Source organism: Phasianus colchicus, chromosome 3 (assembly GCF_987193195.1).
Source record: "Phasianus colchicus chromosome 3, bPhaCol1.hap1.1, whole genome shotgun sequence".
Lineage (NCBI taxonomy): Eukaryota > Metazoa > Chordata > Aves > Galliformes > Phasianidae > Phasianus > Phasianus colchicus.
This window is the reverse complement of record NC_143438.1, coordinates 34888862-34916742: the sequence shown is the minus strand read 5'-3', so window position 1 is coordinate 34916742 and position 27881 is coordinate 34888862. Positions and strand designations below refer to the sequence as shown.

Here is a 27881-nt window from a genome sequence, read left to right as displayed (position 1 = left end):
ATAATGATATAAACTGGCATCCTTTCAAATGGTTGCACTTACATGTTTTCTTCCCAACTGTTTTTTTTTTTTTTTCTATATTATTACTATTATTTGTGCCTGTATGTGTATCTTTTCTTGTTGTGTGGTTTTTAAGTAAAACAAATCGTTTTCTGAGAACTGGGAAAAATATAAAGGTTAGAAGAGAACTCTAAGATCATTTAGTCCCGCTGTCAGCCCATCCCCTCTGTCCCCACTGCCCATGTCCCAGTGCCCCATCTTCGTGTTTCTTGAACACCACCACCCTGGGCAGCTTGTGCCTTACTGTTCTTTTTGAGAAAAAATTTTCCCTAATATGCAGTCTGAACCTTTCCAAGTGCAACTTGAGGCCATTCCCTCTTGTCTTATACTAGTTATGCAGGAGAAGATGCTGACCTCCAGCTTGCTGCCACCTCCTTTCATGTCATACTTCTGTGATAAGGTCTCCCCTGAGCCTCCTTTTCTCTAAGCTGAACAATCCCATTTCCCTCAGCTGGGGAGAACTTGTGCTCTGGACTCCACAACAGCTTTGTTGCCCTTCTCTGAACACGTTCCAGGGCCTTGGTGTCTTTCTTGTAGTGAGGGGCCCAAAGCTAAATGCAGTACTCAAGATGCTGCCTCATCAGAGCTGAGTACAGGAGGGATGATCACCTCTCTGCTCCTTCTGGCTGCACTACTTTTGACACAAGTCAGGATGCCATTGGCCTTCTTGGCCACCTGAGCACGCTGCTGTTCAACTGAGTGTAGACCAGTACTCCCAGATCCTTTTCCTCTATGCAGCTTTCTAGCCACTTGCCCCAAGCCTGCAGTATTGCATGGAATTGTTGCGAGCAAAGTGCAGGATCTGGCACTTGGTCTTGTTAAAGCTCATACAGCCTGAAATTAAGTTTTCATGTGAAGGTTCATATTCTGTGAGGTCATAATTTTCTTGCTTTCTTGTTTTATTTATTTATTTTTTCCTGTCCCTCAAAAAGACAAACATATTAAATTACTCTGTTGCATTTGAGAATCTTTTTAGAAAGATATCCATCATATCCATATGAAATGTTAAGTATTTCTATAATTCTTCTCTACCTTTTGACTAATTCCCTTGCTCTTGAGCTCTCATGTACTGTGCAACTTTCATGGCTCATACTGTTTTTTAATGGTAACTTTTCTATAATTGATAACCCTGATAAGTATGTAAGTAGCAAACAATTTAACTGCTTTGTGTTACTGACTGCTGTTACAAAGTAAGAGCTCACAAAAGTTGTGGAATGTGTTTTTTTAGCAACTGAAACAGAGTTAGTTTCTGGTGCATCTGATAAAAAGCTCATTCTCTGGGAGTGGAATGGGACAGGAGTTTGGAATGATCAGGTAAGTAGAAATATTCTCCTTTTAAAGCTTTTTTTTTATTCCACCCTTCTTCCTTGTTGTTTTTTTTTTTGTATGCCTCAAATCATCTGTTATTTGTCTTCCTGTAGTTTTTTTGCCTCTTCATTGTACTATGACTGTTGAAGCTCCATGTGCATCTCCTCCAGACTGCTGATGCTACATCATGCTATGATTTGGCCTAAAAGTTGTTTCTTTTCTTCTGTAGTTAATCTTTTTTTGAAATCAGCTAACCAGTCGTCATGTGGATTTGTTTAGCCTGTCTAAAATATCCTATTTGTCTGATTCCAAGTCTTCAACTTTCTCCTAACTTTTCTTTAAACTACCTGAAAATCTTGATACCTTGAAGTTCATTTTTTAGTATGTGTTTTCTGTGCCCTTCTTTCTAATTTCTTTACATTGATTTTTTTTAGTGGTTTCTGATCAATCTGCATGACAGCGTTTATACACAGGCAGACTAACAAGGATGATACATGAAGTAGGATAGGTATTTAAAAAAATACTTGTGCAGCAGTTGATTTCAGTCAAAAATGTTGAGACAAGTAAAAAGGCTTGCTTATTTATCACTTGCACCATAAAAATGGAAGGAAGAAGATGAAGTATGGCGTAACAGACTTCAGAATGAAATTTAGAAAAAGGTGTATTATGTAACTTATTTTTAAAATATTGCTTATTAAACACTGTCTTGTGAATGGCTGTGTAGATAACCCATTTCAGAGGCTATCTCAGACTACTTTTGACTGTGTTTTAAAATGTGTGAACATAGTAATGCACTGGGGGAAAGTGCCCATACAGTAATCATTATCAGTCTTGTTTATTGGAGGAATTTCTTGGAAACAAGTAATTTCTTTTTCTCATCTGTTGTATTTTGATGATTTTGATGTAAAATAATGTACTGATTTATTTAGTAGCTTCTTCCATTAATGTGCACAGCCTCATTTAAACCTTTGAAAAAGAATGTGACTAAATTTGCACATTTAAATGACAGTTCTATACTAGTGTACATTAAACAAGCAAAGATCTGTATTGAACCAATTAGAAATGTTACTAGGGCTTACCAAGCTATCTTTTGGAAAGTGATGACAATTTGGATAAAAGCTAGACTTCTTTTAGTTTGAGAATTAAAGGCTTCTCATTTTGCTATTTCTGTTTATGTGGAGCGTATTACAAAATATTAATTCCCTTAGAAACTTAAGTCTAAATTCAGAGGTTTGGGTTTTGTCAGTATTTTAAAGAAGTCTTTGATTTGTGAAAGCCCATGAAACAGAACTGCTGTAGCTGCTACTTATTCCATTGTGTTCTCTATTTTGCCTAATTTGCTAAGGTTCTCTGGACTCCTGGGAGATGTCCTGTATGCTTAGGTGCACAAGAATGAGACAAAGGAAGAAAAACTGCTCACCCTAACCTAACTTCTATCATATTTCCAGGCAGTCTCAAGGAAGGGTGAAGTTTTTCTAGTACACACAAGAGAACTTGTCAAGTTCATGCTCACTACTGCTGTATCCTCCCTGTTTTTTATAGAATGTGTTATAGCTTAAGCATAACTTGGCAGAAGCTCCACCACCATAGACATACAATTTGTTTTCAGTACCAAGGTTGTTGTTTCTTTTTTTTTCCCCTCCTTTCTTTAAAATGTTTTTAAAAGTTCTCATGGATAATTTGCTGGAGTTTAATTGTGCTTGTTTGTTTGACTCTGTAAAACTTTATGTTTTCAGCTTGTAAAAAGCATTCCTCTCGAAGGCCATACTGAAGCTGTTTGTGCTGTAGATGCTATCTACCAGTCAGATGAACCTGATTTAAATCTGTTAATAGCTTCTGCGGCATCTGACTCTACTGTGAGAATCTGGTCTCGACATGATTCAGAAGGTAGGGTTTTTGTTTTTTGTTTTTTTTTCTTTTAAATTTAGGGACAATGTTTTGTTTTTTAATTGAAAGACAACATGCTGACTTAATAAAAATGATGAATGCTCATCCATTGAAGTACTTGGCTAAATACGAACATCTTCTAATGCAACCACACTGATTTCCCTTCAAGCTTTGGTCTCAACTGCACTGTTTTTTTTGAAAGCTGGGGGCTATAGAAGCTTAACGGCTTTGGGTCAAATTTGTTCCTCCGAATGACTTATCTCTGTTTTTTATCAGTGATGAGTTGGCTGAACTTAACAGTCTCTTTTTGATTTGTATTCAGAATCTGATAATCGTTTTTCCTTGTAACATGGGGACAAGCTAGCACTGTGTGTGCTTATGTAAAATAAAATTACTTTGTAGAATGAAGCTGGAATGAGAAAAGTGAAGTTAAACTAGTCACTTGTTACTACTGACTTGAGTCCAATGAAATATAGGGTAGTAGGTCTTCTTTTGAAGTAGGCCTATTGTATGGTCAAAGAGAATAATTAGGATAGATAATCTAGATATAAAGTGTTACTTGTCGAGTTGTGTTGACTACATCTCTCCCTACTTTCTTTGCTATCTGGTGTACTGAGGATTTCGCATTGGCTTATTGAGTGAGATAAGTAGTTGGGAGTTGCCAGTCTTCAGCCCCATGTTCTAGAAGGCATTTCTCATTCTCCCAGAGGACACCCTGATGTCCTATAAGGATAGGACCTTCCTAAGACCAATCATTTTGGTCTTGCTGTTGTGGGTTTCAGAGGCAGAAAAAAGAATTTCTTTTTAATTCTACTTCTGTAGGAAAGTTGTTCTGCCATCCTGTTTGTTACCGTATATCTTGGTGGCTCTCCAGTTTAATCGCTTCCTAGGATCTCAAGGATGATAAGAGGAAGGCTGGATTTGCTCCTATCTTTGTCTGCTTTTGTAGCAAAGAATTCAGTTTTAGCTTTCTGTGCAGTGAATGCTTTTGCTATTGGATGTAATTTGAAATATTTATTGCTTCTGATGTGTTACTGGAGGGAGCTGCACAGCGTTAATACTTGATGGAAAATAGTGACTTATGTTGTAATTTGGCTAACTCTGGACGGATTGTCATGAGCCCACAAAAGATGAAATTGAGGGTAGTTTTCCCTCTAAAAATCAATGGCTTCTGAAAAAAAAAGTCTTGCAGCTCCTTAAAATAAAATTGAACAGGAAATTTTAACTACATTATATAAAAAGAGATGGCAATGTAACTGTGGTACAATGAATGAGTTCAACAGTGTCTGTTCTCATTTTTCAGTTAAATGCATTGAAGTTCTGCAATTTGGAAATGGATTTGTTATGGATGTTTCCTTATCCTTCTTGCCTGGCAGCAATGGTAAGTAAGGACAGCAGCATATCTTGAATATCAATGCAGGAAAAAAATAAAATCTAAAATTTCCCACATGTGTAGCAGGTTTTCATTTAACCAACTCCAGACTCCTGTGCCATATATTTTTGTTTCCTAGGGAATTAGCCTAAACTTCTGCCTGTACTCAAAGACTTCAGCTGAATTTTTCTAGGCAATTAGAATAATACTGTCTGACTGTGGCATTTTCAAAGTGGTGCTCAAAATTCATTTGTTAAAGTACTGTTAATGACGTTTTTTTAAATGAAGTAGCTGACTTTAGTGAAACTTGGCGTTTTGTTATCTGCCCTTACTTGAGAAATCCAATTGTCAAGGCCTCGTAACTCGTTTCTTCATAATTCTTTAATTTGTTCCTTTTCTTTTACTATTCCAGTCCCTTGCAATACTACTTCATCTTTAAGATCTAAAAGGACCGGAGCAAGTGTTAACTATTTTTCTCCAGCATCTTCTACCTACCTTCTTGCATTTTTCCCTCGGTCTTAACTTTGTTGTGCTCGAGTCAACAGAGCTATGTTTTTTGTTCACTTCCTAGATAGCTTCTACAAGCTATCTACTGCTCAAAACTTGAGTAGACATGTAACAATGCTCTCATATTCTTGCATGTAGTAAATCTGTCTTCGTTCTTATTTGCTGTATAATAATTGTGTCCATCCATACACTCATTTCAGTTGATCGAGGACTCAAGCTGTTTTAGTTGTCACTCATTTTGTTTTGCTACTCACTCATTTTCTATTTAGAGCAAACACTGTTTATTTGTATCCATTTTATTGCTATCAACACAAATCTCTGACGCTTGAGCTTTCTGGAGATGTGTAAGCATGAAGAAAACTACTCAAATTAAACACCTGGAGATATCAGTTATGTGCCAAAAGAACTTCTGAGTTTTGTGTTCCTGAAATACCAGATGTTCTTTCATACAGTATTAGTTATCTGATTTAGAATACATTAAAAAAATGGTATCTTGTCCCACTATACATTTGTATTGTTTTATTGCTTTTTCTTATTTATGTTATTTCTCATATCCTAGAACACTAAGTTTTGTAAATTTAGTAATGAAGACTTTTTTCCCTCATTTTCAGTACCAATACTGGCTTGTGGTGGTGATGACTGCAAAATAAATTTGTTTATACAGCAGAATGGTCAGGTAATTACAGCTTTTTGTCTCTTGCTTTGAACATTACACAGTACCACTTCTTATATGTATTTTGTTTTTTAATTTCTTCAGTGACTATTATCTGCCTCCAGATAACAATCGCACACAACCTCCTCTGTTCAAATAATTAATTCATTTTCCAGGTAATGATGAAATTCTTGTACAGAATGTTCAACCCGTATCCAGTAAAAGTGTTATTCCTCCTAATATTTCCCTATGTGATGAAGCCTTTAGTTTTTGTTCCCCCTGACAAGGAATAGTTACGACTGTCCCTGATTACTCAGTATCCATGCGCTGAGTGTTTCATATGAAAATGATGAGGGTTTTTTTCAGTCTGTGAATTGTTGCAGTAAAGCTGATATTTCCATCTATAGAATTGTATTTTTGTTGTTAAGTATGCTGCTAGTGCTGGATGTTTCTGAATGACTAAACAAGTATTTGAAATGATACCTGATATTCTCTTGGCATACACGTTTTTCATGTATTACTTGGAAGCTGACAATACTTAGTCTTCCATATAGTTAAGTGTTCCTTCTGGTGCACTACAAATGAATTATCCTCTGCATCTGTTCAGCAGTTTTGTTAGACCCTAAAGAATGTGTTGCATGACTGTCTTCCAAACCAGAGGTCAGTGACTCTTCTTCTTATCAGTCCCTTTAAAAAAAAAAAAGTTGAACAACCAGGAACCCTCCTCCGAAGCACAGATGAACTTACCAATCAAAAACCTTAACTTAAGAAACCAACATAAATAGGAACTACTCATTTTTCTGCTCAAATACAGTCCTCTAAGGATTTTTGAAGAATAGGCCTTTTGAGACAGATTAAGCTACCTATAGGTTATTCTGTCTGTTCAGGCAGTTATATACAAGAAGACTTACTTTTTGTCAATAAAAGAAATGCTTCATCCTTTTATTTCTTGCGCTCAATGATATCTTTACTGCTAACCAGGAAAATTGAGTCAGTTTCTAAGTTTTGGTTTTTGTTTTTTCCCCTAGTATGTAGCTTATGAGTTAAATCAGTTTAATGACATTCTCTAAGAACTAGCAATGGCAGAAGAAAGATACGTACATCAGGTGGTGTGCAGCTAATTTTTGTATTTACAGTTTGAATTTATTTTTTTTTGTATGTCCCAGATCAGCAAACAATATGCAATTTGGCTGTCCAAAATATTTATAGATACATAAATTATTTTGCCAGTTGCTGTATGCCTTTTGAGGATAACAGCATTCTTAATTGCAGTCTGTGAATGGGTTGAGGAAGGTAACTGAAATAAGTGAAATCTTCAGTTTCATGTAAGCAAGTTTATAATGCTCAATGTCATTTTTGGATGTAGGAAACATTATTCATGTAAAAGGTGTGGAATTGTGTTGACTTCTTTGTTTTCTTTTTCCCCTCACACCTTCAATTCTGTGAAGTATTTTCACCTACCAGCTACCTTGGCAGAGATGGAATTTATAGTCAGTCTCTGTCCCTTTCTCTCAGTGAGGTGAGACTTCTGTTTGGTGTCTGTCTTAACTTCCTGAAACGTGGCTGTGAAGTGAAAAGCACATATTTGATTCCATTTAGATTAAAAATGCCTGTATGGTACACTACAGCTATTAACAGAATGAAAACATCCTTGGAGTTTCCTGCCGTAAATTCCTTCCTGGCTGCTAAAGGGAGATTCTCCTCTTCAGTCAGATTCTCTGAGATCTGCTGACATCTTTTATGGCCTCTGCAGCAATTTTTTTAGAGTTATTTGAAGGAAGTGTTGTTATTGTCCTGACACTTTTCAGCAGAACTTGATGTTGGAGAGAAGTTAGAACCTGAACTTCTACATTCTTTCTGTGCTGGTAAGGTCCCATAGCTCAGCTCTGTTAATTTTAGAAATCTTAAGTAAGACTGCGAGTGCAAAGGTACAATGTGAATTGGCAGTGGGACATACTAATGAAACTCCGATGGCATTTTGTAGTCAGAGGAAGGGTGAGACATCTTCAGGTTATTTTTCTTAGCTGAGTCAGGCTGCTTTTTGGGTAATCCCACAACTTTGATGCTGAAATATCATTATTTGTAAAAACTGCTTGATTTTTGAAATTGGGTGGATGAACTTCAGGCCTTTTTAGGATCCTCTGCTTGGACATCCCTTAGAGTGTTTAGAGAAAGAAAACAATCTCTTTGCTTTTCTGAGTTCCTGAAAGAGGCTATTGATTTATAAAAGTACTCAGGGAAAAATCTTTCAGAAATCATTTTATGTCTTCCTGCTTGAGATATTATGGTCCTGTGAAGGGGAAGCAAAGCAAACCATACTATCAAAATAAGAGCATTAAGATGATGCCCATACATTGAGCTTGGCTGTTGTAAGAAAATTTTGTTGTGCATATTTAGTGTTTTCCCTCAAATAATTTGCTTTGGTTGAAAAGTGAAGTAAGAGAACCAAAGATAATTTGGGTTCTTTCTAATTCTAAGAAGACTGTCGGCTAGATAGAGGAGGTAAATCACATCTACTGTCTGGCAAAGAAAGACTTGGACTTCTGCAGCCTCTTAGACTATCACTGGGCACCACTGAAAAGAGGCTGCCCTCATCTTCTTTGCACCCTCCCTTACAGTACTTGTATACACTGAGGTTTCCTGCTCTGTCCCAGCTCTCTCGGCCTTTCCTCGCTGAGGAGGTGCACCAGTCCCTTAATCATCTTTGTCACCCATTGTTGGGTTCTCTCTAGGAGTTCCATGACTCTCTTGTACTTAGGAGCTCAGAACTGGGCGTAGTTCTCCAGGTGTAGTTTCACTGGTACTGAGTAGAGGGGAGGGATCACCTCGTGAACCTGCTCACCATACTTTGCCTAATGCAGCCCAGAGTACCATTAGCTTTCTTAGAGGCAAGGGTGTACTGGTAATTCATGTTCATTTGGTGTCCACCAGGACCCCCAGGTCCTTTCTGGTTGAGCACATTCTGGAGCCTGGTTTTATTCCTCTCCAGACTTTGCACTTTCCCTTTTTGACATTGTTGAGGTACTTGTCAGCCCTTTCCTCCAGTCTGTAAAATGGGAATATTCCACCTGTTACAAATAAAAGTGTACTACTAATGAAATTTGTCAAAGGGTAATCTGGGCTATGTTATTGTCACTGTAAATATCAACTGTGTTGAGATTCTGTTTATGAAGAGGTATCTATCCACAGATGCAGTACAACATCCTTTGAAGCTTAGTTAATAAACTTGAGAGGTAGGGAATGTTTCTGGTCTCTTATGTAATTCTTATGGTATCATATTCAAAGTTAATTATGGAAATAAATTTGGCACATCTGTACTTTTTATGCTCAATTTTTACCAATATTAATTTTTTTGCATTACCTGAAGTTGCATCTGCTTTGCATCATTATTTACTGTGTCATCTACATAGTGGTAAACAAACAATAACACAATAAGCATGATTTATATAAAATAAATAACAAGCAATCATTGTCATAGAGAGTCTGTAGCATCTTGGAGGTGAGTTCTGCTGGTGAATGACGAGTGGCATAATGGAATGTGTTCATGCAATGATAACAAAACCAGGAAAGCCCATTTAGAAAATGTCAGTAAATAACAATATTTAATAGCAGCTTCTTTTTTTTTCCAATTTCAAATAATAGAAACTGTAAATATAGACAAACTTGAAAGCTAATTGGCCGTATGTGCATAATAATTGAGTACTTTTCTGTATGATGTAACAGGTATTTTCATTCAGTTTCAGAAAACAGTAATACTCCCTGGCCACGAAGATTGGATAAGAGGCGTTGAATGGGCAATCTGTGGTCAGTATGAAAGATGTATGAAGTGAAATATTTAGTACCACTGCTGCTGTTTTACAACTCCAGCTGATGTTTTTGGCATACTGTGGCTTCTAAGCTCATGTGGTTATGCATTTTTTTCCTTAGGTCGTGATACAAATGTTAAAAATCAAGGTAGAATTTTGTGTCTTGTTAAAAACATAAGAATTGTTGAACCAATACCACAATTATTTATCACGTTACCAGCATTGCCATACAGTAAGATTGATGCAGAACATACTTGAGTTTACATCTCTCATTTTATTTTGATTACTTCAAGCCTGTTTACCTAACTGCTGCCTAATGCAAATAGGAGCTTTAGGGATTTGTCCTCAGTATGACAATATCTGTTTCTGAGTGAGAAATAGTTTGCCTCTTGTTCAGGACAGAAAAGTAGTACTTTTCTTCTTTCTCCTAGTGTGTAGTGGTGGCTTTTTTTTTTTTTTTTTTTTCTGTAAGAATAGGAGATTGAGGAGAACCTATGTAAATGTTATCAAATATTTATTTGGACAAAGTAAAATAGAAAGTATTAGAGGAATCTATAATCCCGAAGGAATAGAGAGAGGAAAGAAGTTCTTGAAAGTATTAGATTGCTCGTTATCAGAAATTTGGATAATAAAGGCCATAAGTAACAGGGAAGCATATTTGTGGTATTTAGCACAGTGTTTCTAACAGGCAGGGAAATGTTCATTGTCAGTATGATCTAAACTAGTGGAGAGCTTGAAATGTTAAAATGAGTTGATGTTGAAATTAAACAGCAGTGTTTATGATATGTGTGCAGTGTGCAGAATAAGGGTAATATTGTAATGAATATTCAGAGAGATGATAAGTTAGTCATGGTATTTATTTATTGCAGTGAAAATATGGCTTTTTTTTTAGATTATTTTTTTTTTAAACCAAATAGGTGATGATCTATTCTTAGCAAGCTGTGCTCAGGATTGTTTGATAAGAATTTGGAAAGTGTGTACTAAATCAAAGCAGTTTTCAGAAATTGAAGATCATTCTATCAGACTGAAAGAGAATGTTTTTACTGTTAAAGGTAGGTAAAAGCTGTAAAATTCTCTTTTACAACTGTTGTATATCTGGTGGTGGTTTTGGGAGGGTTGTCAAGGGGATTACTGTCTCATCTCTTTTATTTCTCGTATTTGAAATAATCAGAAACCAATTCAACTGCATTATTTTCTTCAGCTATTAGAAAAAGTTGAGTTCCTGTTTTAAAACAGCAAATATATAAAAAGTTAACGATGTGTTACAAAAATGAAGAAGTGGTGAGAAAACTTAGTATCAACCTGTGTTGTTACATGTATTCTAAAAGCATGACATAGTCATGCGATATATTTGTCTGTGGAAAATATGCTGTTATGTAGTTCCCCTCCAGCTTACTAACGTATTTTAAATTCAATGCTTTAAAAACATTGAATACTTAAACCTTAGCAATCAGTTGGAGAGAACAGATATGTGCAGGTTTGCCTTGTGTTTATTTAATGTACAGTTTGAGCATTCTAAAGTCAAAGCTTTCAATTTTGACATTAGGAAGTATGGTTTGTATGATGATGTATGTAGAAATCGCTCATGACACTTGCTACAAATCCTAATTCATTGTTGCATTTGCAATAATTTGGAGATGTAAATATGTCTAAGTGTATGGGCACAGCTGATATTGGACGATTTATTTCAGAATTCCTTGAGAACTCTTCAGGACTTCTGTGATGCCACTGTGAGGCAATAGATGTCCTGTTACTGTCAACATGATATGCAGGCCTTGTGGCGAAGTACGTTTTCAAGGATCTTTTCAATGCCAATAGGCTATTGAGATGGTGATAAATAATGAAAGCAGTTGATTTATCATTGAAGATATCAGAAATGGTCTGTTTTTTTTTTTCTTGGTTTTTAGAAAGAAATGTACTTTTCTCTGATTTGTGGTAGATACTGATACAACATACGCAATTACTTTGGAGTCTGTGCTGGCTGGCCATGAAAACTGGGTGTATGCAGTCCACTGGCAGCCTTCCTTTTCCAAAGGTAAGCTGTTACCAAGCACCCTAGCATTAGTTATGCTAAGCGTTGTATATATGAAATACAGTCACATCTGTTTATTGTGTTCACATGTGCACTTGTCACTGTGGATTACGAAAATGTTTAAATTTTTTAACTGATGTTTTTCAAGTAAACATATATTTTTGCTGAATGTGCTACAATAGCAATTTTACAGCACAGGATCTCTCTATTGCCTAATGCTGTCTTTCACTTACGTTTTCTTTTATGAATGAAATAACAAAGCTGTGCTTGCTTTATTGTGATTTCCTACTTACGTAATAGGAAACACACAATTACATAATCATGCATTAGCAGCTCTAATGTTTTCTTTTGTTATATACATTTGAAATGCATGTTCTTTGGAAGGACAGTGTTAACTTGAATGCTCCTTTCTTCTTCTTAGACTAGAAAGGAACGAATAGCAACATTTGGAAGATGAATCTTCAGTCTTCCATGCATTAACTTAACATGCCACGAATTCTTGAGTATCAGGTTCCTTTAGCTAGCACGTAGCTTTAAGGCATTAATGTGGACTCTCATTGAAGATTGTTCTTTAATTTTACACCTTGCTCTAGTCTTTTATTATTATTTTAATCATTAAATTCTGACAGCCTTGTTTGTGGTATTGATTTGTTGGTGCATGTCTGCCTGGTGTGTAAGGCAATCAGATTCTCAGTTTGATGTGTCTGTACTATCAAAAAACCCTTGTGGATCTGTTGTTTGCAGACCTACCTTTTCTTTTCTTTAGTTTGTTATATCCCTACCTTTTTTTTTTCTTTTGGACAGCAGTACAAGAATTTGCCTCTTAAATCAAGATTTATACAAAACGTAGGCTTGTAAATCTTTCCTTGCATTAAAAAAATTGTTTTATTGTTAGATGATGTTTTCCAGATACCTTGTATCATGCTTCTGCATACATACAGCTGCTTGTGTTATGTGGCCCTTTTCAGTCGTAGGTACTCTGAAATAGATCTTTATGTTTGCTAGAGGCAGGCTGATTGGAGAGATGTATTTCAGGCGCCGCTTATCATTTCTTAATGTCGAACATAGAAGATCTGGTACTGACATAAGATACTGCCTCAGAAGATGCCCACTGATGTTTTTAGGCTCCTCAAAACAGTTCTCCTAGGAACTTACCCAGTGGGCACCCTCTTTCCACTCTGACTGTGTTGGGCTATGGCCTTGAGAGTTTCATTGTGTTTTGGGGAGCTATTCATGCTGCTATACTAGTGTCTACTTAAATCCATAAATGTAAAGCTGAGTTCAAAGAAAAAAAAAAAAAAAAAACAACAAAACACAACATGGTGAATAGAGATGATGATGATTATTATTGGCATAGAGGTGATTATTTTGTTTGAAGCTGGAAATTTGGTAAGAACTTGAGGAACAGAATCATGAACTTCTGTGTGGTCTCTCTTGAAGCTCTAGCTCTTCCTCCAAATATTTTTTTTCCAGCATCAGTTTGGAGTAAATAAACAGTAGAATGTACTTGTTCTCTTGTTTGTGTTTTGCATTTTCTTTTGCATATTATGGTTGAAAAATACAGTGCCTATTAATAATAATACCTATTATTATACCTATGAATAATCATACCTATTAACTGTGGCATCTAAGTGTTGCATTGCACATCTGCTGAACACATTTGAGTGTGTTTGGATTTCAGTATGAGCAAATACTTTTAGTGAAGCATTCTTAGATTGTAGAGTGATCTTTTTCCTTGTACAGTAGATGGCAGTATGCAACAACCAATGAGGGTATTGTCTGCATCGATGGACAAGACTGTGATCATCTGGGAACCTGATAAGGAGTCTGGAGTTTGGCTAGAACAGGCAAGCATCAGTCTTTTCCACAATACAAACTGTATTAAAACTGGCTTTCCAGCACTGTGTGTGTAACGGAGGCAACTAAAACTATAAATTTATGCAAAAGAAAGATAGCAACTTTTTCTTACAGAATATGCATTCTAATGCTGTGCTGCAAGTAAAACATACTTGTCAAAAATGATGTGATGCAGCATAGCTTTTATTACTTGCTTATTATGATATTAGGAAGTTTGTCAGAATAGTTTCTGCTTAACTGTTATTATTCATAGAAGAGCAAGTCAGGTGCTGTATAGTAACACGCTCATGGTCAGTAGAGAAAGAAGCCACCCAGAAATATTTATAGTTAATCCCTGTGAGCACATGCACTCAAGCAGTTCCTGCAGAGCAGCTAACACATGATTCGCAAGCCTTGTTTTAATCACAGTAACTTTTTCATGGGTGTTGACATTTGGTTTTTCCTCCATTTGAGCTGAATGTTCGTGTTTCAGTGTATTATGTTGAATGCTTTTCTAATGTGGGTCATCTTAAATAAACAAGTAATAAAACTCAGATTTATTTAGTGCTTTGGAATATGTCTCTGGAAAAGCAGATCAACTAGAAACATATTGCAGTAGTTCTGCTGAATTTGTTTGTGTTGCGTTATGCCAACCATTGTTTATGACTTTTCCTGTCACAAAGGAAGTTTTATTGCTCTCCTGGGGAAAAGAAGAGAAATACAGTAGTGATTATAATTTTTCCTCTGTTCCATTGAAAAGCCTTTCTACTTGAAGTATGAAGTAGTACACAGCAGGATAATCATGTAGAGATGCTGATTGTTGTTGTAGTTATGCTTAAATTTACAAATTTTAAAAATGTAATTGTGCCATAAAACTTGTATTAAGTTGTTACCTTTTTTTTTTTTACTTTCCATTTGCATTGGTTGGACCTCAGATTGCAGGAACCCCCTTCTGAGGTGCTTGTAAAGGGAGACTGTGTTAAAATGGCCTGCAGCTTTAATTCCTGTGATATGTTGGTGCTTAATTTTGCAGTTACCCAAAATGCTTAAAGAATATTATATAATACAAACTCTTGCCTATAAGTAATTTGCATCTCGTGAGATTTGGACGAGTTCATGTTAACTGAAGGCTGTCTTCATGGATATTTCATTTCTGGTCACTAATTCAGGTGCGGGTAGGTGAAGTGGGTGGCAATACCCTTGGATTTTTTGACTGCCAGTTTAGTCCAGATGGTTCAATGATCGTTGCTCATGCTTTTCATGGAGCATTCCACCTTTGGAAACAGGCTTCAGTTAATAAGGTATGTTGTTTGTTTATTATTACTAGTTCTTATCATTTACTAGTTCTTGTCATTTAGTTGTATGGTTAATAGAAAATATCAGGTGTAACACTACAGCTTAAAATTAATGATAGAATTGGTCCTTCTCTGAGGTCCTTCTGCCTCGCTCCTGCATAGAGAAGAGGCTGGAATTAACCAGAATGTAAAGCTCCTGCCACCGTGTGGGATCCACATTCATTGGAGCAACTTGACACATTTGTAATTGTGCTTTCCTCAGAAATGGTACCTGAACCACTTATACTATTTTCTTCTAGGTTGGGACAATAAATCAGTATTGGTGTCCCTGTAGCTACTCTGAGATCTAATAATATGCTATTTTCAAATGTCTATTTTATTTTTTTTCCTAATCACTTACTTTTGTTACGATATGCTGATTAGTCAGTTGAAAACATATTGCTTCTTTGATGTCTTTCTTTAATTTTTTTAATAGAAAGAATGGACTCCAGAAGTTGTGATTTCAGGACATTTTAACAGTGTTGAGGATGTACAGTGGGACCCAGAAGGAGAATTTATCATCAGTGTTGGTTCTGATCAAACTACTAGACTATTTGCTCCATGGAAAAGAAAACACGAGACACAGGTATGATCTTCAAAAAGAATTTGTGGGGTTGGTAAAGGCTTGCCTTTCCCGAGTTTGGAATAAGTCCTCTGAGTATAGTTTTTATCTTAAATGTCCTCAAGCCATGATATTCAAAACTGCTTGTGTAAATGTTTGGCTTAGTTATTCAGTATGTGTTGTTTTTACTTTAAAAAAAATACTAATTGCAAGTTTTAGTAATCACATGAATGACTGCTGTTTAACTCCCAAGTTCACCTCTGAGTTACCTTCAGTTAATGTTCTTCTGGGCTCTTAAAAAATAATAAAAAATAAAAATAAAAATAAAAAAATATAAAAAAAAAAACGCCAAGCTCTGAAATAAGTCGTGCAAGAATACATGCCTGATTCTAGTAATCATCTATTGCTCTTGTTTAATGCTTAGCTAAGCACTGTGGAGGATGACCATAAAGATACTCAGCCTTGTTCTTTTCCCACATGCTTTATCTAAGCAAATTTCTCACTGTATTTGCTTTATCTAAGCAAATTTCTCATTGTATTTCTATTTTATTTATTTATCTATTTTTATATTATTTTGTTTATGAATGTGACTTTTACCGGAATGATTACCCACCACTGAACTGCATTTGGCACTTATTCCTGCAACTTATCAGGAACAGCTACTCCTGAATAACTGTCTTTCAAAAGAAGTCTAAATTTTGTTGTAGGGAAACCCTGTCTGGGAATGCTGCAGTTGCAGTTTCTCATTGATCATTCATTTTGCTAGTCTGCAAACACAGGGTTGTGTTGTTTTGTTTTTATTTTCTTGACAGAACGTTCCATTCAGGAAACTTCCAGAAACTAGAGCACTGAAGTCATGTAAGGTCCTGTGCTAGCTATGGGGGAAGGTAAAAGGTAGCTGTTACCACAAAGCTTAGCTAAGTCACTAGCATAAGCAGTTCCTTGTTTTCCTTCTTCCAGACTACACAGAAGTGGTAGCAATTCCAGATCAATTTGTAAGGTTTGCATTGTATTTTGTCAAGAGCACCTCCAGTTTATTTCTTTGCTGCTTTTCCCTCATCTCCAAGCTGGCAGGTGCAACAGCTCTGTGGAAAAGATAGAATGCTGGATTTGGCATATGGAAACAAAGTCCAGAACTAGCACGTTATGTAAGCTGACAGCATTCAAAATAGTTGTCAATAGCATATTCTCTGTGACCTACTGAAGCACCACTTTTCATTATGTATACTGTTTGTTAAATATTTGTCTGGAAGAACTGATATTTACCTATGCAGCTGTTCCTGTTATCTCTGAAATTTTAGAATTAATGAACTGATTTAGCAGAATGATGGCAGTGTTCTTATCTAAGTGAACTGAATTATTGTACTTCTTCCTGATCTGACAAACAGCAGCCATCTGGCTGGATAGAGCACGTGTAAAGTCAAGTGACACCAATGCTTTTTGCTGTAGGAGAAAGCTGTAGTAACCTGTAGGTGGGGTGAGGTGTAGGGTTGTAGTAGAATAGGGTCATGTGAAGGGGAATGGAACACCATTGGTGTTCCATTGGAACACCAGGCAATGCAAGATTTTAAAATGCCAGCCTTTCCTTACCATACTGAGTTTAGCATCTGAAGAAATACAGTAGGTAACATCCGATGTTTGTCTGGATGATTCAGGTATCTATTAAAGCTTAAATATTGGGCTTTTTTACTAAACAGTACATCGTGCTAAATGCAAATTATTATCCCTTAAAATTCCAATTCTGATATAGTGCTGTGTTCACATGTCAGAAATAAGGAATAATACGTAATTTCCATTTGTCATGCAGACTTACTCCTGAAATTTACTGGGAGAAGATAATTGCACAAACTTGCACAATCATCCTTCTGCTTTGGTGTTTTTTTTTGGTTTGTTTTTAATTTTATGTACTGTATTTTAAAGTATGCAAAGGTGTAGGGAAAGGAGGGGTTATTCCAATTTATTGCACTATTAGCTTTTTTTTTTTAGTAATTGAGTATTTTTTTCTAATTGGAAAATATCACACACTTTTGGTTCTCTGTAAGATTCCATTTATGTTGTATAGAAAGTTTAAAAATGAGATTTGAATGAATTTTTAGTGTTGTACAGGAAATTTAGAGTCAGCATAATACCTGGTATAATATAAATTCTTTGACTGCAGTTTTTCAGGGACTTTAATACTGAGTTAATATAAATTAATTCTGATTGAATAAGATTACAACTAGCAGAACTAAAATTAATTCAGAAATATACACCAGCTGAAATATAGTATATAAATAATAGCAACAAATGATTCTCCCTAAAAGTTTTTTAATGACACTGCATTTGCTAGAAAATAAGAGTTTTTTTTTTTTTTTTTTTTAAGAATCTTTACTTTCATATGTAGAATAAATAAGATTTTTTAGGAAACCAATGCGAACAATTTATTATATTCTTGCTAATATTCTTTGCTTTGACAATTAAAAAAATAAATCTTACCCTAAGCTAACTTTTTGGTTAGCTGTTGATTCTCTTTCTTGGATTAATGGATTAAAGTATGAAGAAAATAAAAACTGTTTCCAATGAAAATGTTTCCAAAGTCATCGGGGTTTTCCAATTCTTTTTGCAATAAAGAACTATTTTGGTTTTGTCAGTTCTTGCACAGCTTCTACAAAGTGATTTTGCTAATATTGATTATGAAGAAAAAACAGGAAGTAGGAACCTATAGCCTATTAACAGCAGTGCTGTCATGCTTCAGGAAAGGCAGATAAAGGAAGCAGGTACTTCTCACTAACTTCTTAGGTCTTTCAGAGCTATGGTTTTGAAAGCAATAAATAGCATACAGTCCTCCTTTTTTTAAAGCAACTTGTGCCCTTTGTTTGAAGGTATAGCATGAAGAAGTTTCAGTGACTAGTTTGCCACAAAGGTAAGCAAATGCCCTAGGAGACCTGAGAAGTGACTCCATTCACTAATTACAAGAGTCATTTGGTGGAAGAATGGGAGTTAGCTGATGTATGTGAGCATACACCAGTTTTATAAACATTAATAGAAGGTTGTTAGCTTTCCTTCATGTTAATAAAGTCAGCAAGGAATGTATTAATACGTTTTTACATCTCAAAGTCTTACTGCTTCTCTGATTAAGAATTGTATTTTAACTGCGTTTCTGTTTGTGTAGGTAACCTGGCATGAAATAGCCCGGCCTCAAGTACATGGGTATGACATGCGTTGTCTGGCAATGATTGGCCGGTTTCAGTTTGTGTCAGGAGCAGATGAAAAAGTCCTTCGAGTTTTCTGTGCTCCCAAGAATTTTATAGAAAATTTCAGTAGCATCACTGGTATTCCGATGGAGAAGCTGTGTTCCCATGTAAGTATTCTAAAGCAGTTATAAATGAAGCAGGCACTTTTCCATGTAAATAATATCAATGCTTTAGAAAACATCAAACGCGTAACTTCCACTAAAAAATGTAACTATTCCAAAGCTTAACCTTTTTCTCCTTCCTCTTCTGCTGGTTTCTCTGTGTGCTTTTTCAAATTTCATGATGTTGTCATAGAACAACTAAGGTTGGAAAAGACCACTAAGGTCATCTAGTCCAACCTATCCAGCACCATGCCCACTAGGTACTTGAAATAAAACAAGGCATGTTGTCTGAAGACTGTGAAGAATATGGGTAAATTAAAAAATAAAAATAAAAAATCAGCCCAAGTAGACTAGTGTATGTATTTGATGATTTTAAAAGAAACACTAATGCCTGACAACATGCTTCTTCTTAATTTGAGGGTGTAGTAGTCTTATATGTGGTCTTTATATGTAATTATTATTGTGTGATTTTTGCATTGTTTTGTGTTTTGTTTTTTTTTTTAGTTGTATATTTGGAAATAACACCAAGCTTTCAGTACTGCTGTTGGTAGTTCTAGATAAATATTTATAAATATGTATTTGCTCATGCTTTATTTCCTCTTGGCTGTGGAAATTTTCTTGTGAGGCCAGTAGATTTCAGTTCTTGTAGGCCTATAGCCGTTGTATACAAGTGAGCATTCCTGCTTGGTGGAAAGGTAAGGCTTGCAGCATTGCTATTCTTTGTTTGCTACTCATTCACTTTAGGAACTAAATCTGATTTTCTTTGCATTTTGTAGAGCAGCCCTCTTTCAGAATTGTTCCCCCTTTGCATTTTTGGCTTAAAAGCAGTGTTTTCTGCATAGCTTCTCAAAGACAGATTAGCCCTTCCATTTCGTTTAACATTTGAAATGTGTAGGAGAGAAATCTATTAATTTTTGGTAGCAAGAAGTTACAGAAGTAGCTATCTATTGCTAATTGTGTTAAGTCATTTTAAGCATTTGTACTGATGATACTGTGCAAATAACATTGTGCTTTTACAATACTGGCAGATGTCATTATTTTACTTTTATGTAGACCTGCCTTATCAGGTCTTCCTCTGAGTGCCGTGTTTTGATCTACGATATCACAAAATGTCTTGCACAGACTTTGTCTAAAGAGGAAGGCTTCACAAGCTGTAATGATACAGATACTCTTGAACAGCTTAATTGAATTAGCTTTATGTGAATACTTTTCATCAGCGTGTAAGCTTTGTCTTAACTTTGTTCAAATGCCTTCCCAAAGAAAGTGCTTAAAACCAAAAAGGCCAGCTTTATATTCAAACGGGAGAGGAGTGGGGTTACATGCAGTTCAAACCTATTGGCTTGTGTTATACCTTACGTTATAATCAAGAAGCATTTTTGTTTTAAAAGCCACTTATATGTCAGTGTCAGACACTTTCTCATCAAGTTATGAATGTAATAAGTAACATCTTACTCCAGGCTGTCACCTAATTTTTAAGTCCAGTCCTCATTCAAACTTTTCAAACCCTTGAACAAAGGGATTTTACAGCTGTTAGATCTAAAACTTTTCTATCTCTGCACGAACGTCCTGAAGCTCACTTACCTTTCTAATTTTTGGCTATGTATTCCAGCCACATCTCTGTGTTATGTGCTAGATTGTGTTGGAAGTCATGGGCAGAGACACTCCCTTAATTCACCTCAGAACAGATTGCCTCCCAGTCCTATTGCATTACTGACTGCAGTGCTCTCAGCTGAGCCTTATCGTGTGTGTCCTAAATAAAATTATAGTTGAAAACCTGAATGTAGGAATGAAGATACATGCTTCACAACAGAACTTTTGTGCTGAGGCCTTAGATAAAGTTTTTTTTTCTTGTTCCTCGTATTGTCTCAGGTGTGCTGTGGGTTGAGTTGGGAGTTTTCCAAAGACTCCCCTTCACTTCTCTCTAGAACAGTCCCTGTTGTCACAGGGATTCATTAACCTATGGCCTTTAAAACCTGGTCCTACATGACAATTTGTGAAACTTTTTTCTCTCTTTTCAAATTTAGCAATCTTCTGACCTTCCAAAAGGTGCAACTGTGCCAGCATTGGGTTTATCTAATAAGGCTGTTTTTGAAGGTATGGCTAATAAGAAATAATAATGAGAAGTGATGGTGCTTCACATGTAAAGTTTTTTTTAAATAATTTCATCAATTGTCTTTTTGCTTGGTCTCATAGTGAACTTGACTGTAAGTTTATAAGCTGGAAGTTGTGCAATGTATTTATTTTGTCTGGCAGCACTTAAATGTGGCGCTTAACAAAAACAGTGAGAACAAGTGAGAATCCTTTCTTGATTCATCCCTTTCTATGCTTTTGGCTCCTCTCCTAAATATCCCGTAGTAAACCTTGTGTGAACCTCAGATGCTCATTCTTTGCCTCCCACACTGTGACCCACATTCTGTAGGAAGTAACCCAAGGCTTGTTGTCTCCACCTGGATGTGGGGCTGGCTGCATCCTTGAGGTGGAGCTGGAAATATCTGGGGCACAGTGTTACTCAGATCCCCCAAACTGCAGTTGTTCTTACATTTTCTCTATGCTCCTTGGTGTTCCCTCAATCAGATTGCTGACAACTTCTAGCAAAAAATAATTGATTATTATTAAATAAAGCTAGGTTCCACATTATTAAATTGGGGCTGTCCACTGCTGTTCCTTGTTTCTCTGTAAAATACTAGTATCCTTGACCTCCTAAGTTGTAGTCTGGAGTCCTGTTCACATGCTCCTTGGATGTTAGCACTCTTGCAGAGGTTGTAGAAGTAATGCAGTTTAAGTGGAATTGGCCACATTTTCTATTCTTTTCCCATAAGAGTAGACATAGATCTTTTGTAGACAAATAACACTTTGTAAAAGCACTGGGGAAGAAGAACTATTTATGTAACATGAAGAAATGTTCTTTCAGTAAAGGCTGGAGAGACACCAGATCATATTCTTGGAGAGGTGGTGGGAACACCAGGAAGGATAATTGTTTGGAGTGATGACTATAACTGAGCTATATCTTGAGACTAGGTTTGGAAATGGGAAATCCGGTGTTTGATAAAGCATGTTGTAAAAATGTATTTTAACTGGAATCTACAAATTAGGTTGGACCTTTTTTTTTTTCCTCTTTTCTGTCTAAGAAAATTTTTGTGTGTTGTCCACCATTATCATCCACCAAATGCTATCAGCATTGACAGCTTAAGTTAAAGTCCATAGAACATTGTTTTTGCTTACTCTACAGAGGAATCTTATAGTGAATAGCCATCAGGAAGTATCTCAAGTTAGATAAATGCTACTGATTTTTCTTTTTTTTTTTTTTTTCTTTTTTTTTTTTTGAGGAGAAAGAAGGCAGGATGGATAACAAAATAATCTTGCTGTTCTGCTGAATTCTCTGTACCTACTTTTTTAAACAGCTGTATTCAAAATTTCCATTTCACAAAAAAGTACTTTACTCCAATTTGATATCTTAAATATTTCTTTCAAAGTGAAGGATAGAGTTGAATTTTAATGTAACTGAATAATTTCAGATAGTATGTTTGTTCAGCTACAAAGGCTGAGCACTTGGTAGTTTTGCTGAAATTTGCAAACTGTATGTAGACTTCTTCAAGCATGGCTTTTCATGTAGGTGTCTACATGATTTGAAATTAAACCTTCTTTCTTTGGATTTTTTTACTTAAATTTTCAAGGAGGAAAATGATTTAACACTGGGGACACAACTGTTTGAGCTCCTATTGACCGATTCTTTGATATATCAAGTCTCTTTGAGAATCTCTGAAAGAGACTCTGACAGTGAAGAGGTCAATCCCAGAGTGGAACTAATCCAAAGGTTGGATTGTTTTTATGTTTTTGTTTTTTTCAAAAGTCTTCTCAGTGTTACGTGCATCAGAATCACTGGATTCTAGTGTTTGTATTAACGTTGCTTGGATTTTCAAAATAATGGAGGGTTTTTCCTTGTGTAATACATGCTTATATTTTCTCTTATGCCAAATATGTTCTCTACAGCTAATAAAACCCTTATTTTGAATAGGAGATATATCTGCTCAAGTAGCTGAGGATGAAGAAACGTTTAATACTATTTCTAATCAGTATCCTGAGATATATTTTCAGCCCCTGATTCTTACAGGTATGAGATTATTTTCTATTGTATGCATAATTTAGCTGATTTTAGATTATCTACTGCCAAATTTGAATACGTTATACAAATGTCTTCTAGAACCTCCACAAGAGGATCACTTGCTGCAGAATACATTGTGGCCTGAAATTCAGAAGTTGTAAGTTTTCTTTTTCTTTCTTTTTTTTTTTTTTTTTTTTCCCCCGTAAAGCTATTGCAACATTAATGTAGTCTGGTCTCATAACTCTACCTGACTTACTACCTGATTTGACCCTGTGCAGCATATATCTTTTAAAATAAATATATGTATCACAAAGGTAAGAGTCTGTAGAAAAGGGCAGGAATTTTTTGCTTTCTTTTGCTTTTTTGGCAGACTGTGCAGATCACGTCTGTCTTTCTGCTCTGGATGTAGTGCTGCTACTCATGGCTCATGGGACAAATAAGTAACTTCTTCTCAAAGTCCAAGGAAGTTGTCAGATGCAATAGATGGAAGCAGCAGCTGAGACAAGCTGTGGTTGGTGGTAGAGCAAGGGGGTGAATGTGGATGAAAATGGTTGCAGACCCAGTTTGGGTATTGAATGCTGACATACTAAGTTATGGTTCACAAATGTAATAGGTTGTGCAAATAATTGTTCTGAGGTTGCAGGGTTTTAGAATTCTTCTGCTGTGTTTTGTTCTTCTTTTTTTGAGATTCATCCAAAGTATTAATTTCGTAACAATTTGCAAATGAAGTTTCTAACATATTTGTTCCCTCAGGATCTCAGTAACATGAGGCTGCAATTGCTCAAGCTTCAAAGTTTTCGTGAGTTTCACCCAAAAGAGCTGGTCTTAGTTACAAGTTGTTGCATGCTAACCTTAGCCAAAATTTGTTTTCTTGACTTACTGTCAATTAGACCAGCTCCTTGAACCTCTCAGGGGGCAGTACCAGAGAGCTGATAGGAAGTGGAGGGGATAATGAAAAAAAATCTTAACTGTAGCATTTGCATGGCTGTTTTAAGTGAGTTTAGGTAGCAGTGCTGCTCTGGAAGCAGAGCTGTGAGTAGGAAACTGAATATCTACATATGTTGATCAGCAGTCTCACTTCTGATCTTGAATATACGAAGGAGTGAGTCATTTCAAGTTCTTACATATTTTCTAATGTGAATCTCCTGAAACAGTAGTCTGAGGCAGAAGCAAGAATGTTGAGTCTTTGATGACTACGTTTACCGATGTTGTGGCTTTGTTTGGGGAGGGGAGATGGAAGAGGAAATATTTAAAACACAACAACAACAAAAAAACCCCAACATTTTAGGAAAGCTGTTTGCAAATTGCTTTCATTTGACCGAGTAGGAGGTTTTGTTGGGAACTCATCTTCATGTTCAGCTGGGCAGTTAATCTTCTTTGAATACTTTTAAACGCTTTTACACCAGGGAAGCTGGCAGGAACTAGACTGTGTCTGTATGTTTTGTAATTACCAACGATTACATTAAATGCTTCTCCTGTACACGCAACGACTGCTAATGCATCTGCTTTATTTAAGTAGTTTGGTGGTGATCATAAGTAGTGAAAAGGGGCCATGGCCAAAATTTTCCTTTGTTTGCCTCTGACATTTCTCAATGTCTAACCAACTGTTTATTGTTGATACTCTATTACAGGAGTACTGCTTCTCAATTCTCGTTTAGTAAAATATCCTTTATTTTGTGATGGCTCTCAGGTGACTTATCAGCAGTTTTTTTCTGTTTTTAGAGGAACTGTTAATGATAGAGATTCCTTTGTATAAAGGAAACAAGATGCAAGCTGTCTTTCAGATATTTTTTTTTTGTTCAGGATAATCTTGAAAGAAGTAACGTGAAATTGCATAATGCAGATTTCAAGTTACCATGGCAGCAGAAAAACAGCATGAGGAACTGACTTGCCAAAAATAGCCTCTTTGTTATTGACATTTGTGTATTCCCAGCTCTAGCTCAGCACCAAATTTTGAAGGATTAGTGTTCAGTTTAGATAACTATTTGGCTGAGTGGGTTTTAGCATGAAGAACTTGCTGAATTTTTTACATAATCTAATAACTTTAAGATAAAATATGATAAATCCTATGAGAATATGCTAATCCTTATCCTCTTGGAAAATTACCATAGAATGTATATATGCAATATGTATGTTTTATGTAATACACTTGGAAGTTTTGAGACATCCTTTTTGACGCTAGAAAATTACAGTAATCATTTGCCTGGAAACTTTGAATGTCCATTCGGTTCACCTGTGCATTAAAAAATGCTGTGAATTACACATTGCTAGGGCAAAATGGCTTGTGGCTGGAAATGTCATTTCATTATTCATTCATACAGTTGCTTTGCTCTCCATTGTGAAGCCTTTTTTGTGCTGCATTATGTAACGAAGGGGTGGGATTGAATGTATATGGATGGAAGGAGGGCTTGTGACTGGGACTTGCTGTCTTCATCTTTAATGAAGTCACACCTCAGTGAGTCCCTGCTTGTACAGATGCATATTATAGTTCAGTTTGTTTTTTGGGGGGCTAGGGGGATAGTTTATATCTTCTTGGGCCTTCCAGGATTTGCATGAAGCTTATTGGCACAAATTGTCACTTGAACAAGACATTGCTCTAAGCTTTGGGGGTTGTTCCTAGGGAGCGAAGTTGTAGCTGATGATGGTCCATCATCATGGGGGAGAGAGGCACCTTCTTCTCCTTGATCAGAACTCTGTTCTGATTTAGCTCTGAAGAGATGAACAGTTCTCCAGTTAAACTCCTTTGGTCAGCAGTATTGCAAAGACTTTGTTAAATGGGACTGATGTTCATGGGATTTTACTTACAGCCAAAACAGCCATCTGTTTAAGTGGCAAATTACTGTCTGTATCTGTTGAATAGAGTAACTGCTGGGCATATCCCACAGACAGACTCCCACATTCATGTCTGAAGTTTGGGGACGTGCTGGCACTTCGTGAAGAGTGTGTACAGGCCTTCTGGGAAGAGAGAGGCTGGTGGCTGCTTAATTGGAATGTTAATTTGCAAATCTAATTGTGTCTCATAACGGTGAAGCTATTAATTTGTGTCTTCCCCTCACCCTTCTCCCAGAAGGGTTGTCACCATAATGCTTACTTTAAAAGTAGATTTCTGAAAGTTGCCTTATATTGGAAACCATTGAAAGTCAAGTTTTTAAAACTGAAAATATTATTCCGTTAAAGGTATACTTTAAGTGAAATTCAGTAAAGGAGAAACAGCCTGTGGAATAACTTGTGAAACAAGTCTTCAGTTACTTTGGTTTTATCTCATATAATGTAGTATTGCAGAGTGTTTAACAGCAACGTTTTGATCTTCTTGTATGCCACTTTGCTCTTATTAAATAGAAGCATTAAAATACTCCTCCTTAAATGAAAATAAGACCTAAGACAGTATCTTTTACAAGGTCACCCAAGCTTAGGTCAGACCAAGAGCCTCTAGAGACCAATGTTATCCCCAGGGAGGATAATAGCAATAAGAGATTCTGTTTTCAAAGATGTGAGATGCTTGCTTCAGTTAGTCAATCAACATCCAAGAAAAAAACAACTGCATATGAAGTGGCTGGCAGGGAAGCCAGTGTGATGTATTGTCCAGGCTGAACCTGACTCCTTGCTCTCTGGCTGTGGTGAGTCTAGCTGTTTCCTACAGCATGGCTGGACTGGACTACATGAGTTGGGGGTAGGAGCAATTGTACTGTCGTATGAAGAGGAAAACTATGTAAGCAGATACCCCAAGGAAGGTTGTTCCCTTCAGTGTTCTCCCAGTTTCACTGTTTTCAGCTCAGGAGCTTCTGAAGCTGAATATGCATTTTTATTATGTTTCTACAATACTCACTGGTTTTCTCTTCCATTTACTTGTGGAGTCCTGTTTGAACCAATGTAAAATGGCAATTCTCTTGATGCCTTTCCTCGCAGAGGTCAGAAAATGCATTGTCTCTGGTGTAAAGAATCCTCCTAGCAAATTTTGTAGTAGAAGAGACAATGCCCTTTCTGTGCCAGTTGTTGTCTGCAGTTCAGTGTTGTTACCCCTGTCATACAGAACAAGGGGTAATCAAGTAGTAAATAGTAAATAGTAGTAAATAGTCTCTGAGCATAGGGTCATGAGGAGTAATAAACAGGTCCTGATACCTCTATACTTTGTGGCACTGAAAACAGTGTCCTTACGTTGTCATTGTTCAGGAGTGGCGATGAGAAAGCTAGAAAACAGGGAGGTGACTCCAAGTAAGGCTGGCCTCATGCAGATTGTTTAACTTTGTTCATGGGGATTTCTGTGTTATTCCTTAAATATTCCTTGAATATTAGATAATCCAGAATTCTTATGGCTTTGCTTGGAACAGAAAGTGAAATGCATGCTTAAGTACTGTAAATCAGGACCTCCCTCTAGCAGCTGGTATTTAGCTGATATTTTTCTACTGTTTCAAGATGTTTCCAATTTTATTCTGCCTCTGATCTCTTCTGTGACTGATAGTAGTTTGTTAGCCTTTGTTTTTCTTTTGTGATTTTAAAATATATGGCTTCTAATTTTTATTGGTAGCATTAAAATTGTTTTACAAGAAAATAAGAGTACATTAAATGCTGTCTGCATTTTGTTAATAATTGCAGTAGGTTTTGCATTCCTGATGATTTAGGGCTATGGAATGTGCTGGAGAGATTGGTCTGTAGTCAGTTCCTAAGCATGAAAAAGTTTATGCAGATGTTTAACTTGAATGCAGAGTATTATTAGGATTTATTTGGAATGTGAAACAGAAAGTGGTGTTGGTTGAAAGATGTTCCTAGTATATTTCTTTCATTTTTGCAGAGGGATTTAAGGTAATATAGAAACACTAATACATACTGCAGAAATGTCTGTGCTGTGCTAAACAGCTTTTGAAATTTATTTCAGGTATGGACATGGATATGAAATTTTTTGTGTTGCTTGCAATAATTCAAACACTGTAATTGCCTCAGCGTGTAAGGTAAGAAAAGATTCTAGCACCATCTAGTGAAAAGTGCTGCCATATTTCTAGGGCTGACAGAAGAGTTGTCAAAATTCAGTTTGCACTGTGTCTGCTCTTTAAGTTAATGTGAAAGACTTCTTGTAAATGGCAGTTGCCTTGCA

At 36.3% G+C, this 27881-nt stretch overlaps 1 protein-coding gene across 2 annotated transcripts in view; it reads left to right on the top strand.

The window, feature by feature from the left end:
• ELP2 (elongator acetyltransferase complex subunit 2) overlaps positions 1 to 27881 on the top strand; it is a 34362-nt gene that overhangs the window by 1947 nt on the left and 4534 nt on the right. The window contains exons 3-17 of one of the 2 annotated variants that reach the window (XM_031589112.2): positions 1289 to 1374; positions 3105 to 3255; positions 4559 to 4636; positions 5746 to 5810; positions 9524 to 9590; positions 10510 to 10644; positions 11532 to 11627; positions 13371 to 13471; positions 14630 to 14761; positions 15231 to 15380; positions 18508 to 18696; positions 20715 to 20784; positions 22706 to 22801; positions 22892 to 22949; positions 27666 to 27738. In XM_031589112.2, the coding sequence (XP_031444972.2) occupies positions 1289 to 1374; positions 3105 to 3255; positions 4559 to 4636; positions 5746 to 5810; positions 9524 to 9590; positions 10510 to 10644; positions 11532 to 11627; positions 13371 to 13471; positions 14630 to 14761; positions 15231 to 15380; positions 18508 to 18696; positions 20715 to 20784; positions 22706 to 22801; positions 22892 to 22949; positions 27666 to 27738 (1547 nt within the window). Of the gene's footprint in view, positions 1 to 1288; positions 1375 to 3104; positions 3256 to 4558; positions 4637 to 5745; positions 5811 to 9523; positions 9591 to 10509; positions 10645 to 11531; positions 11628 to 13367; positions 13472 to 14629; positions 14762 to 15230; positions 15381 to 18507; positions 18697 to 20714; positions 20785 to 22705; positions 22802 to 22891; positions 22950 to 27665; positions 27739 to 27881 lie in introns of both variants that reach the window. The other variant, XM_031589111.2, reaches the window with a different exon arrangement.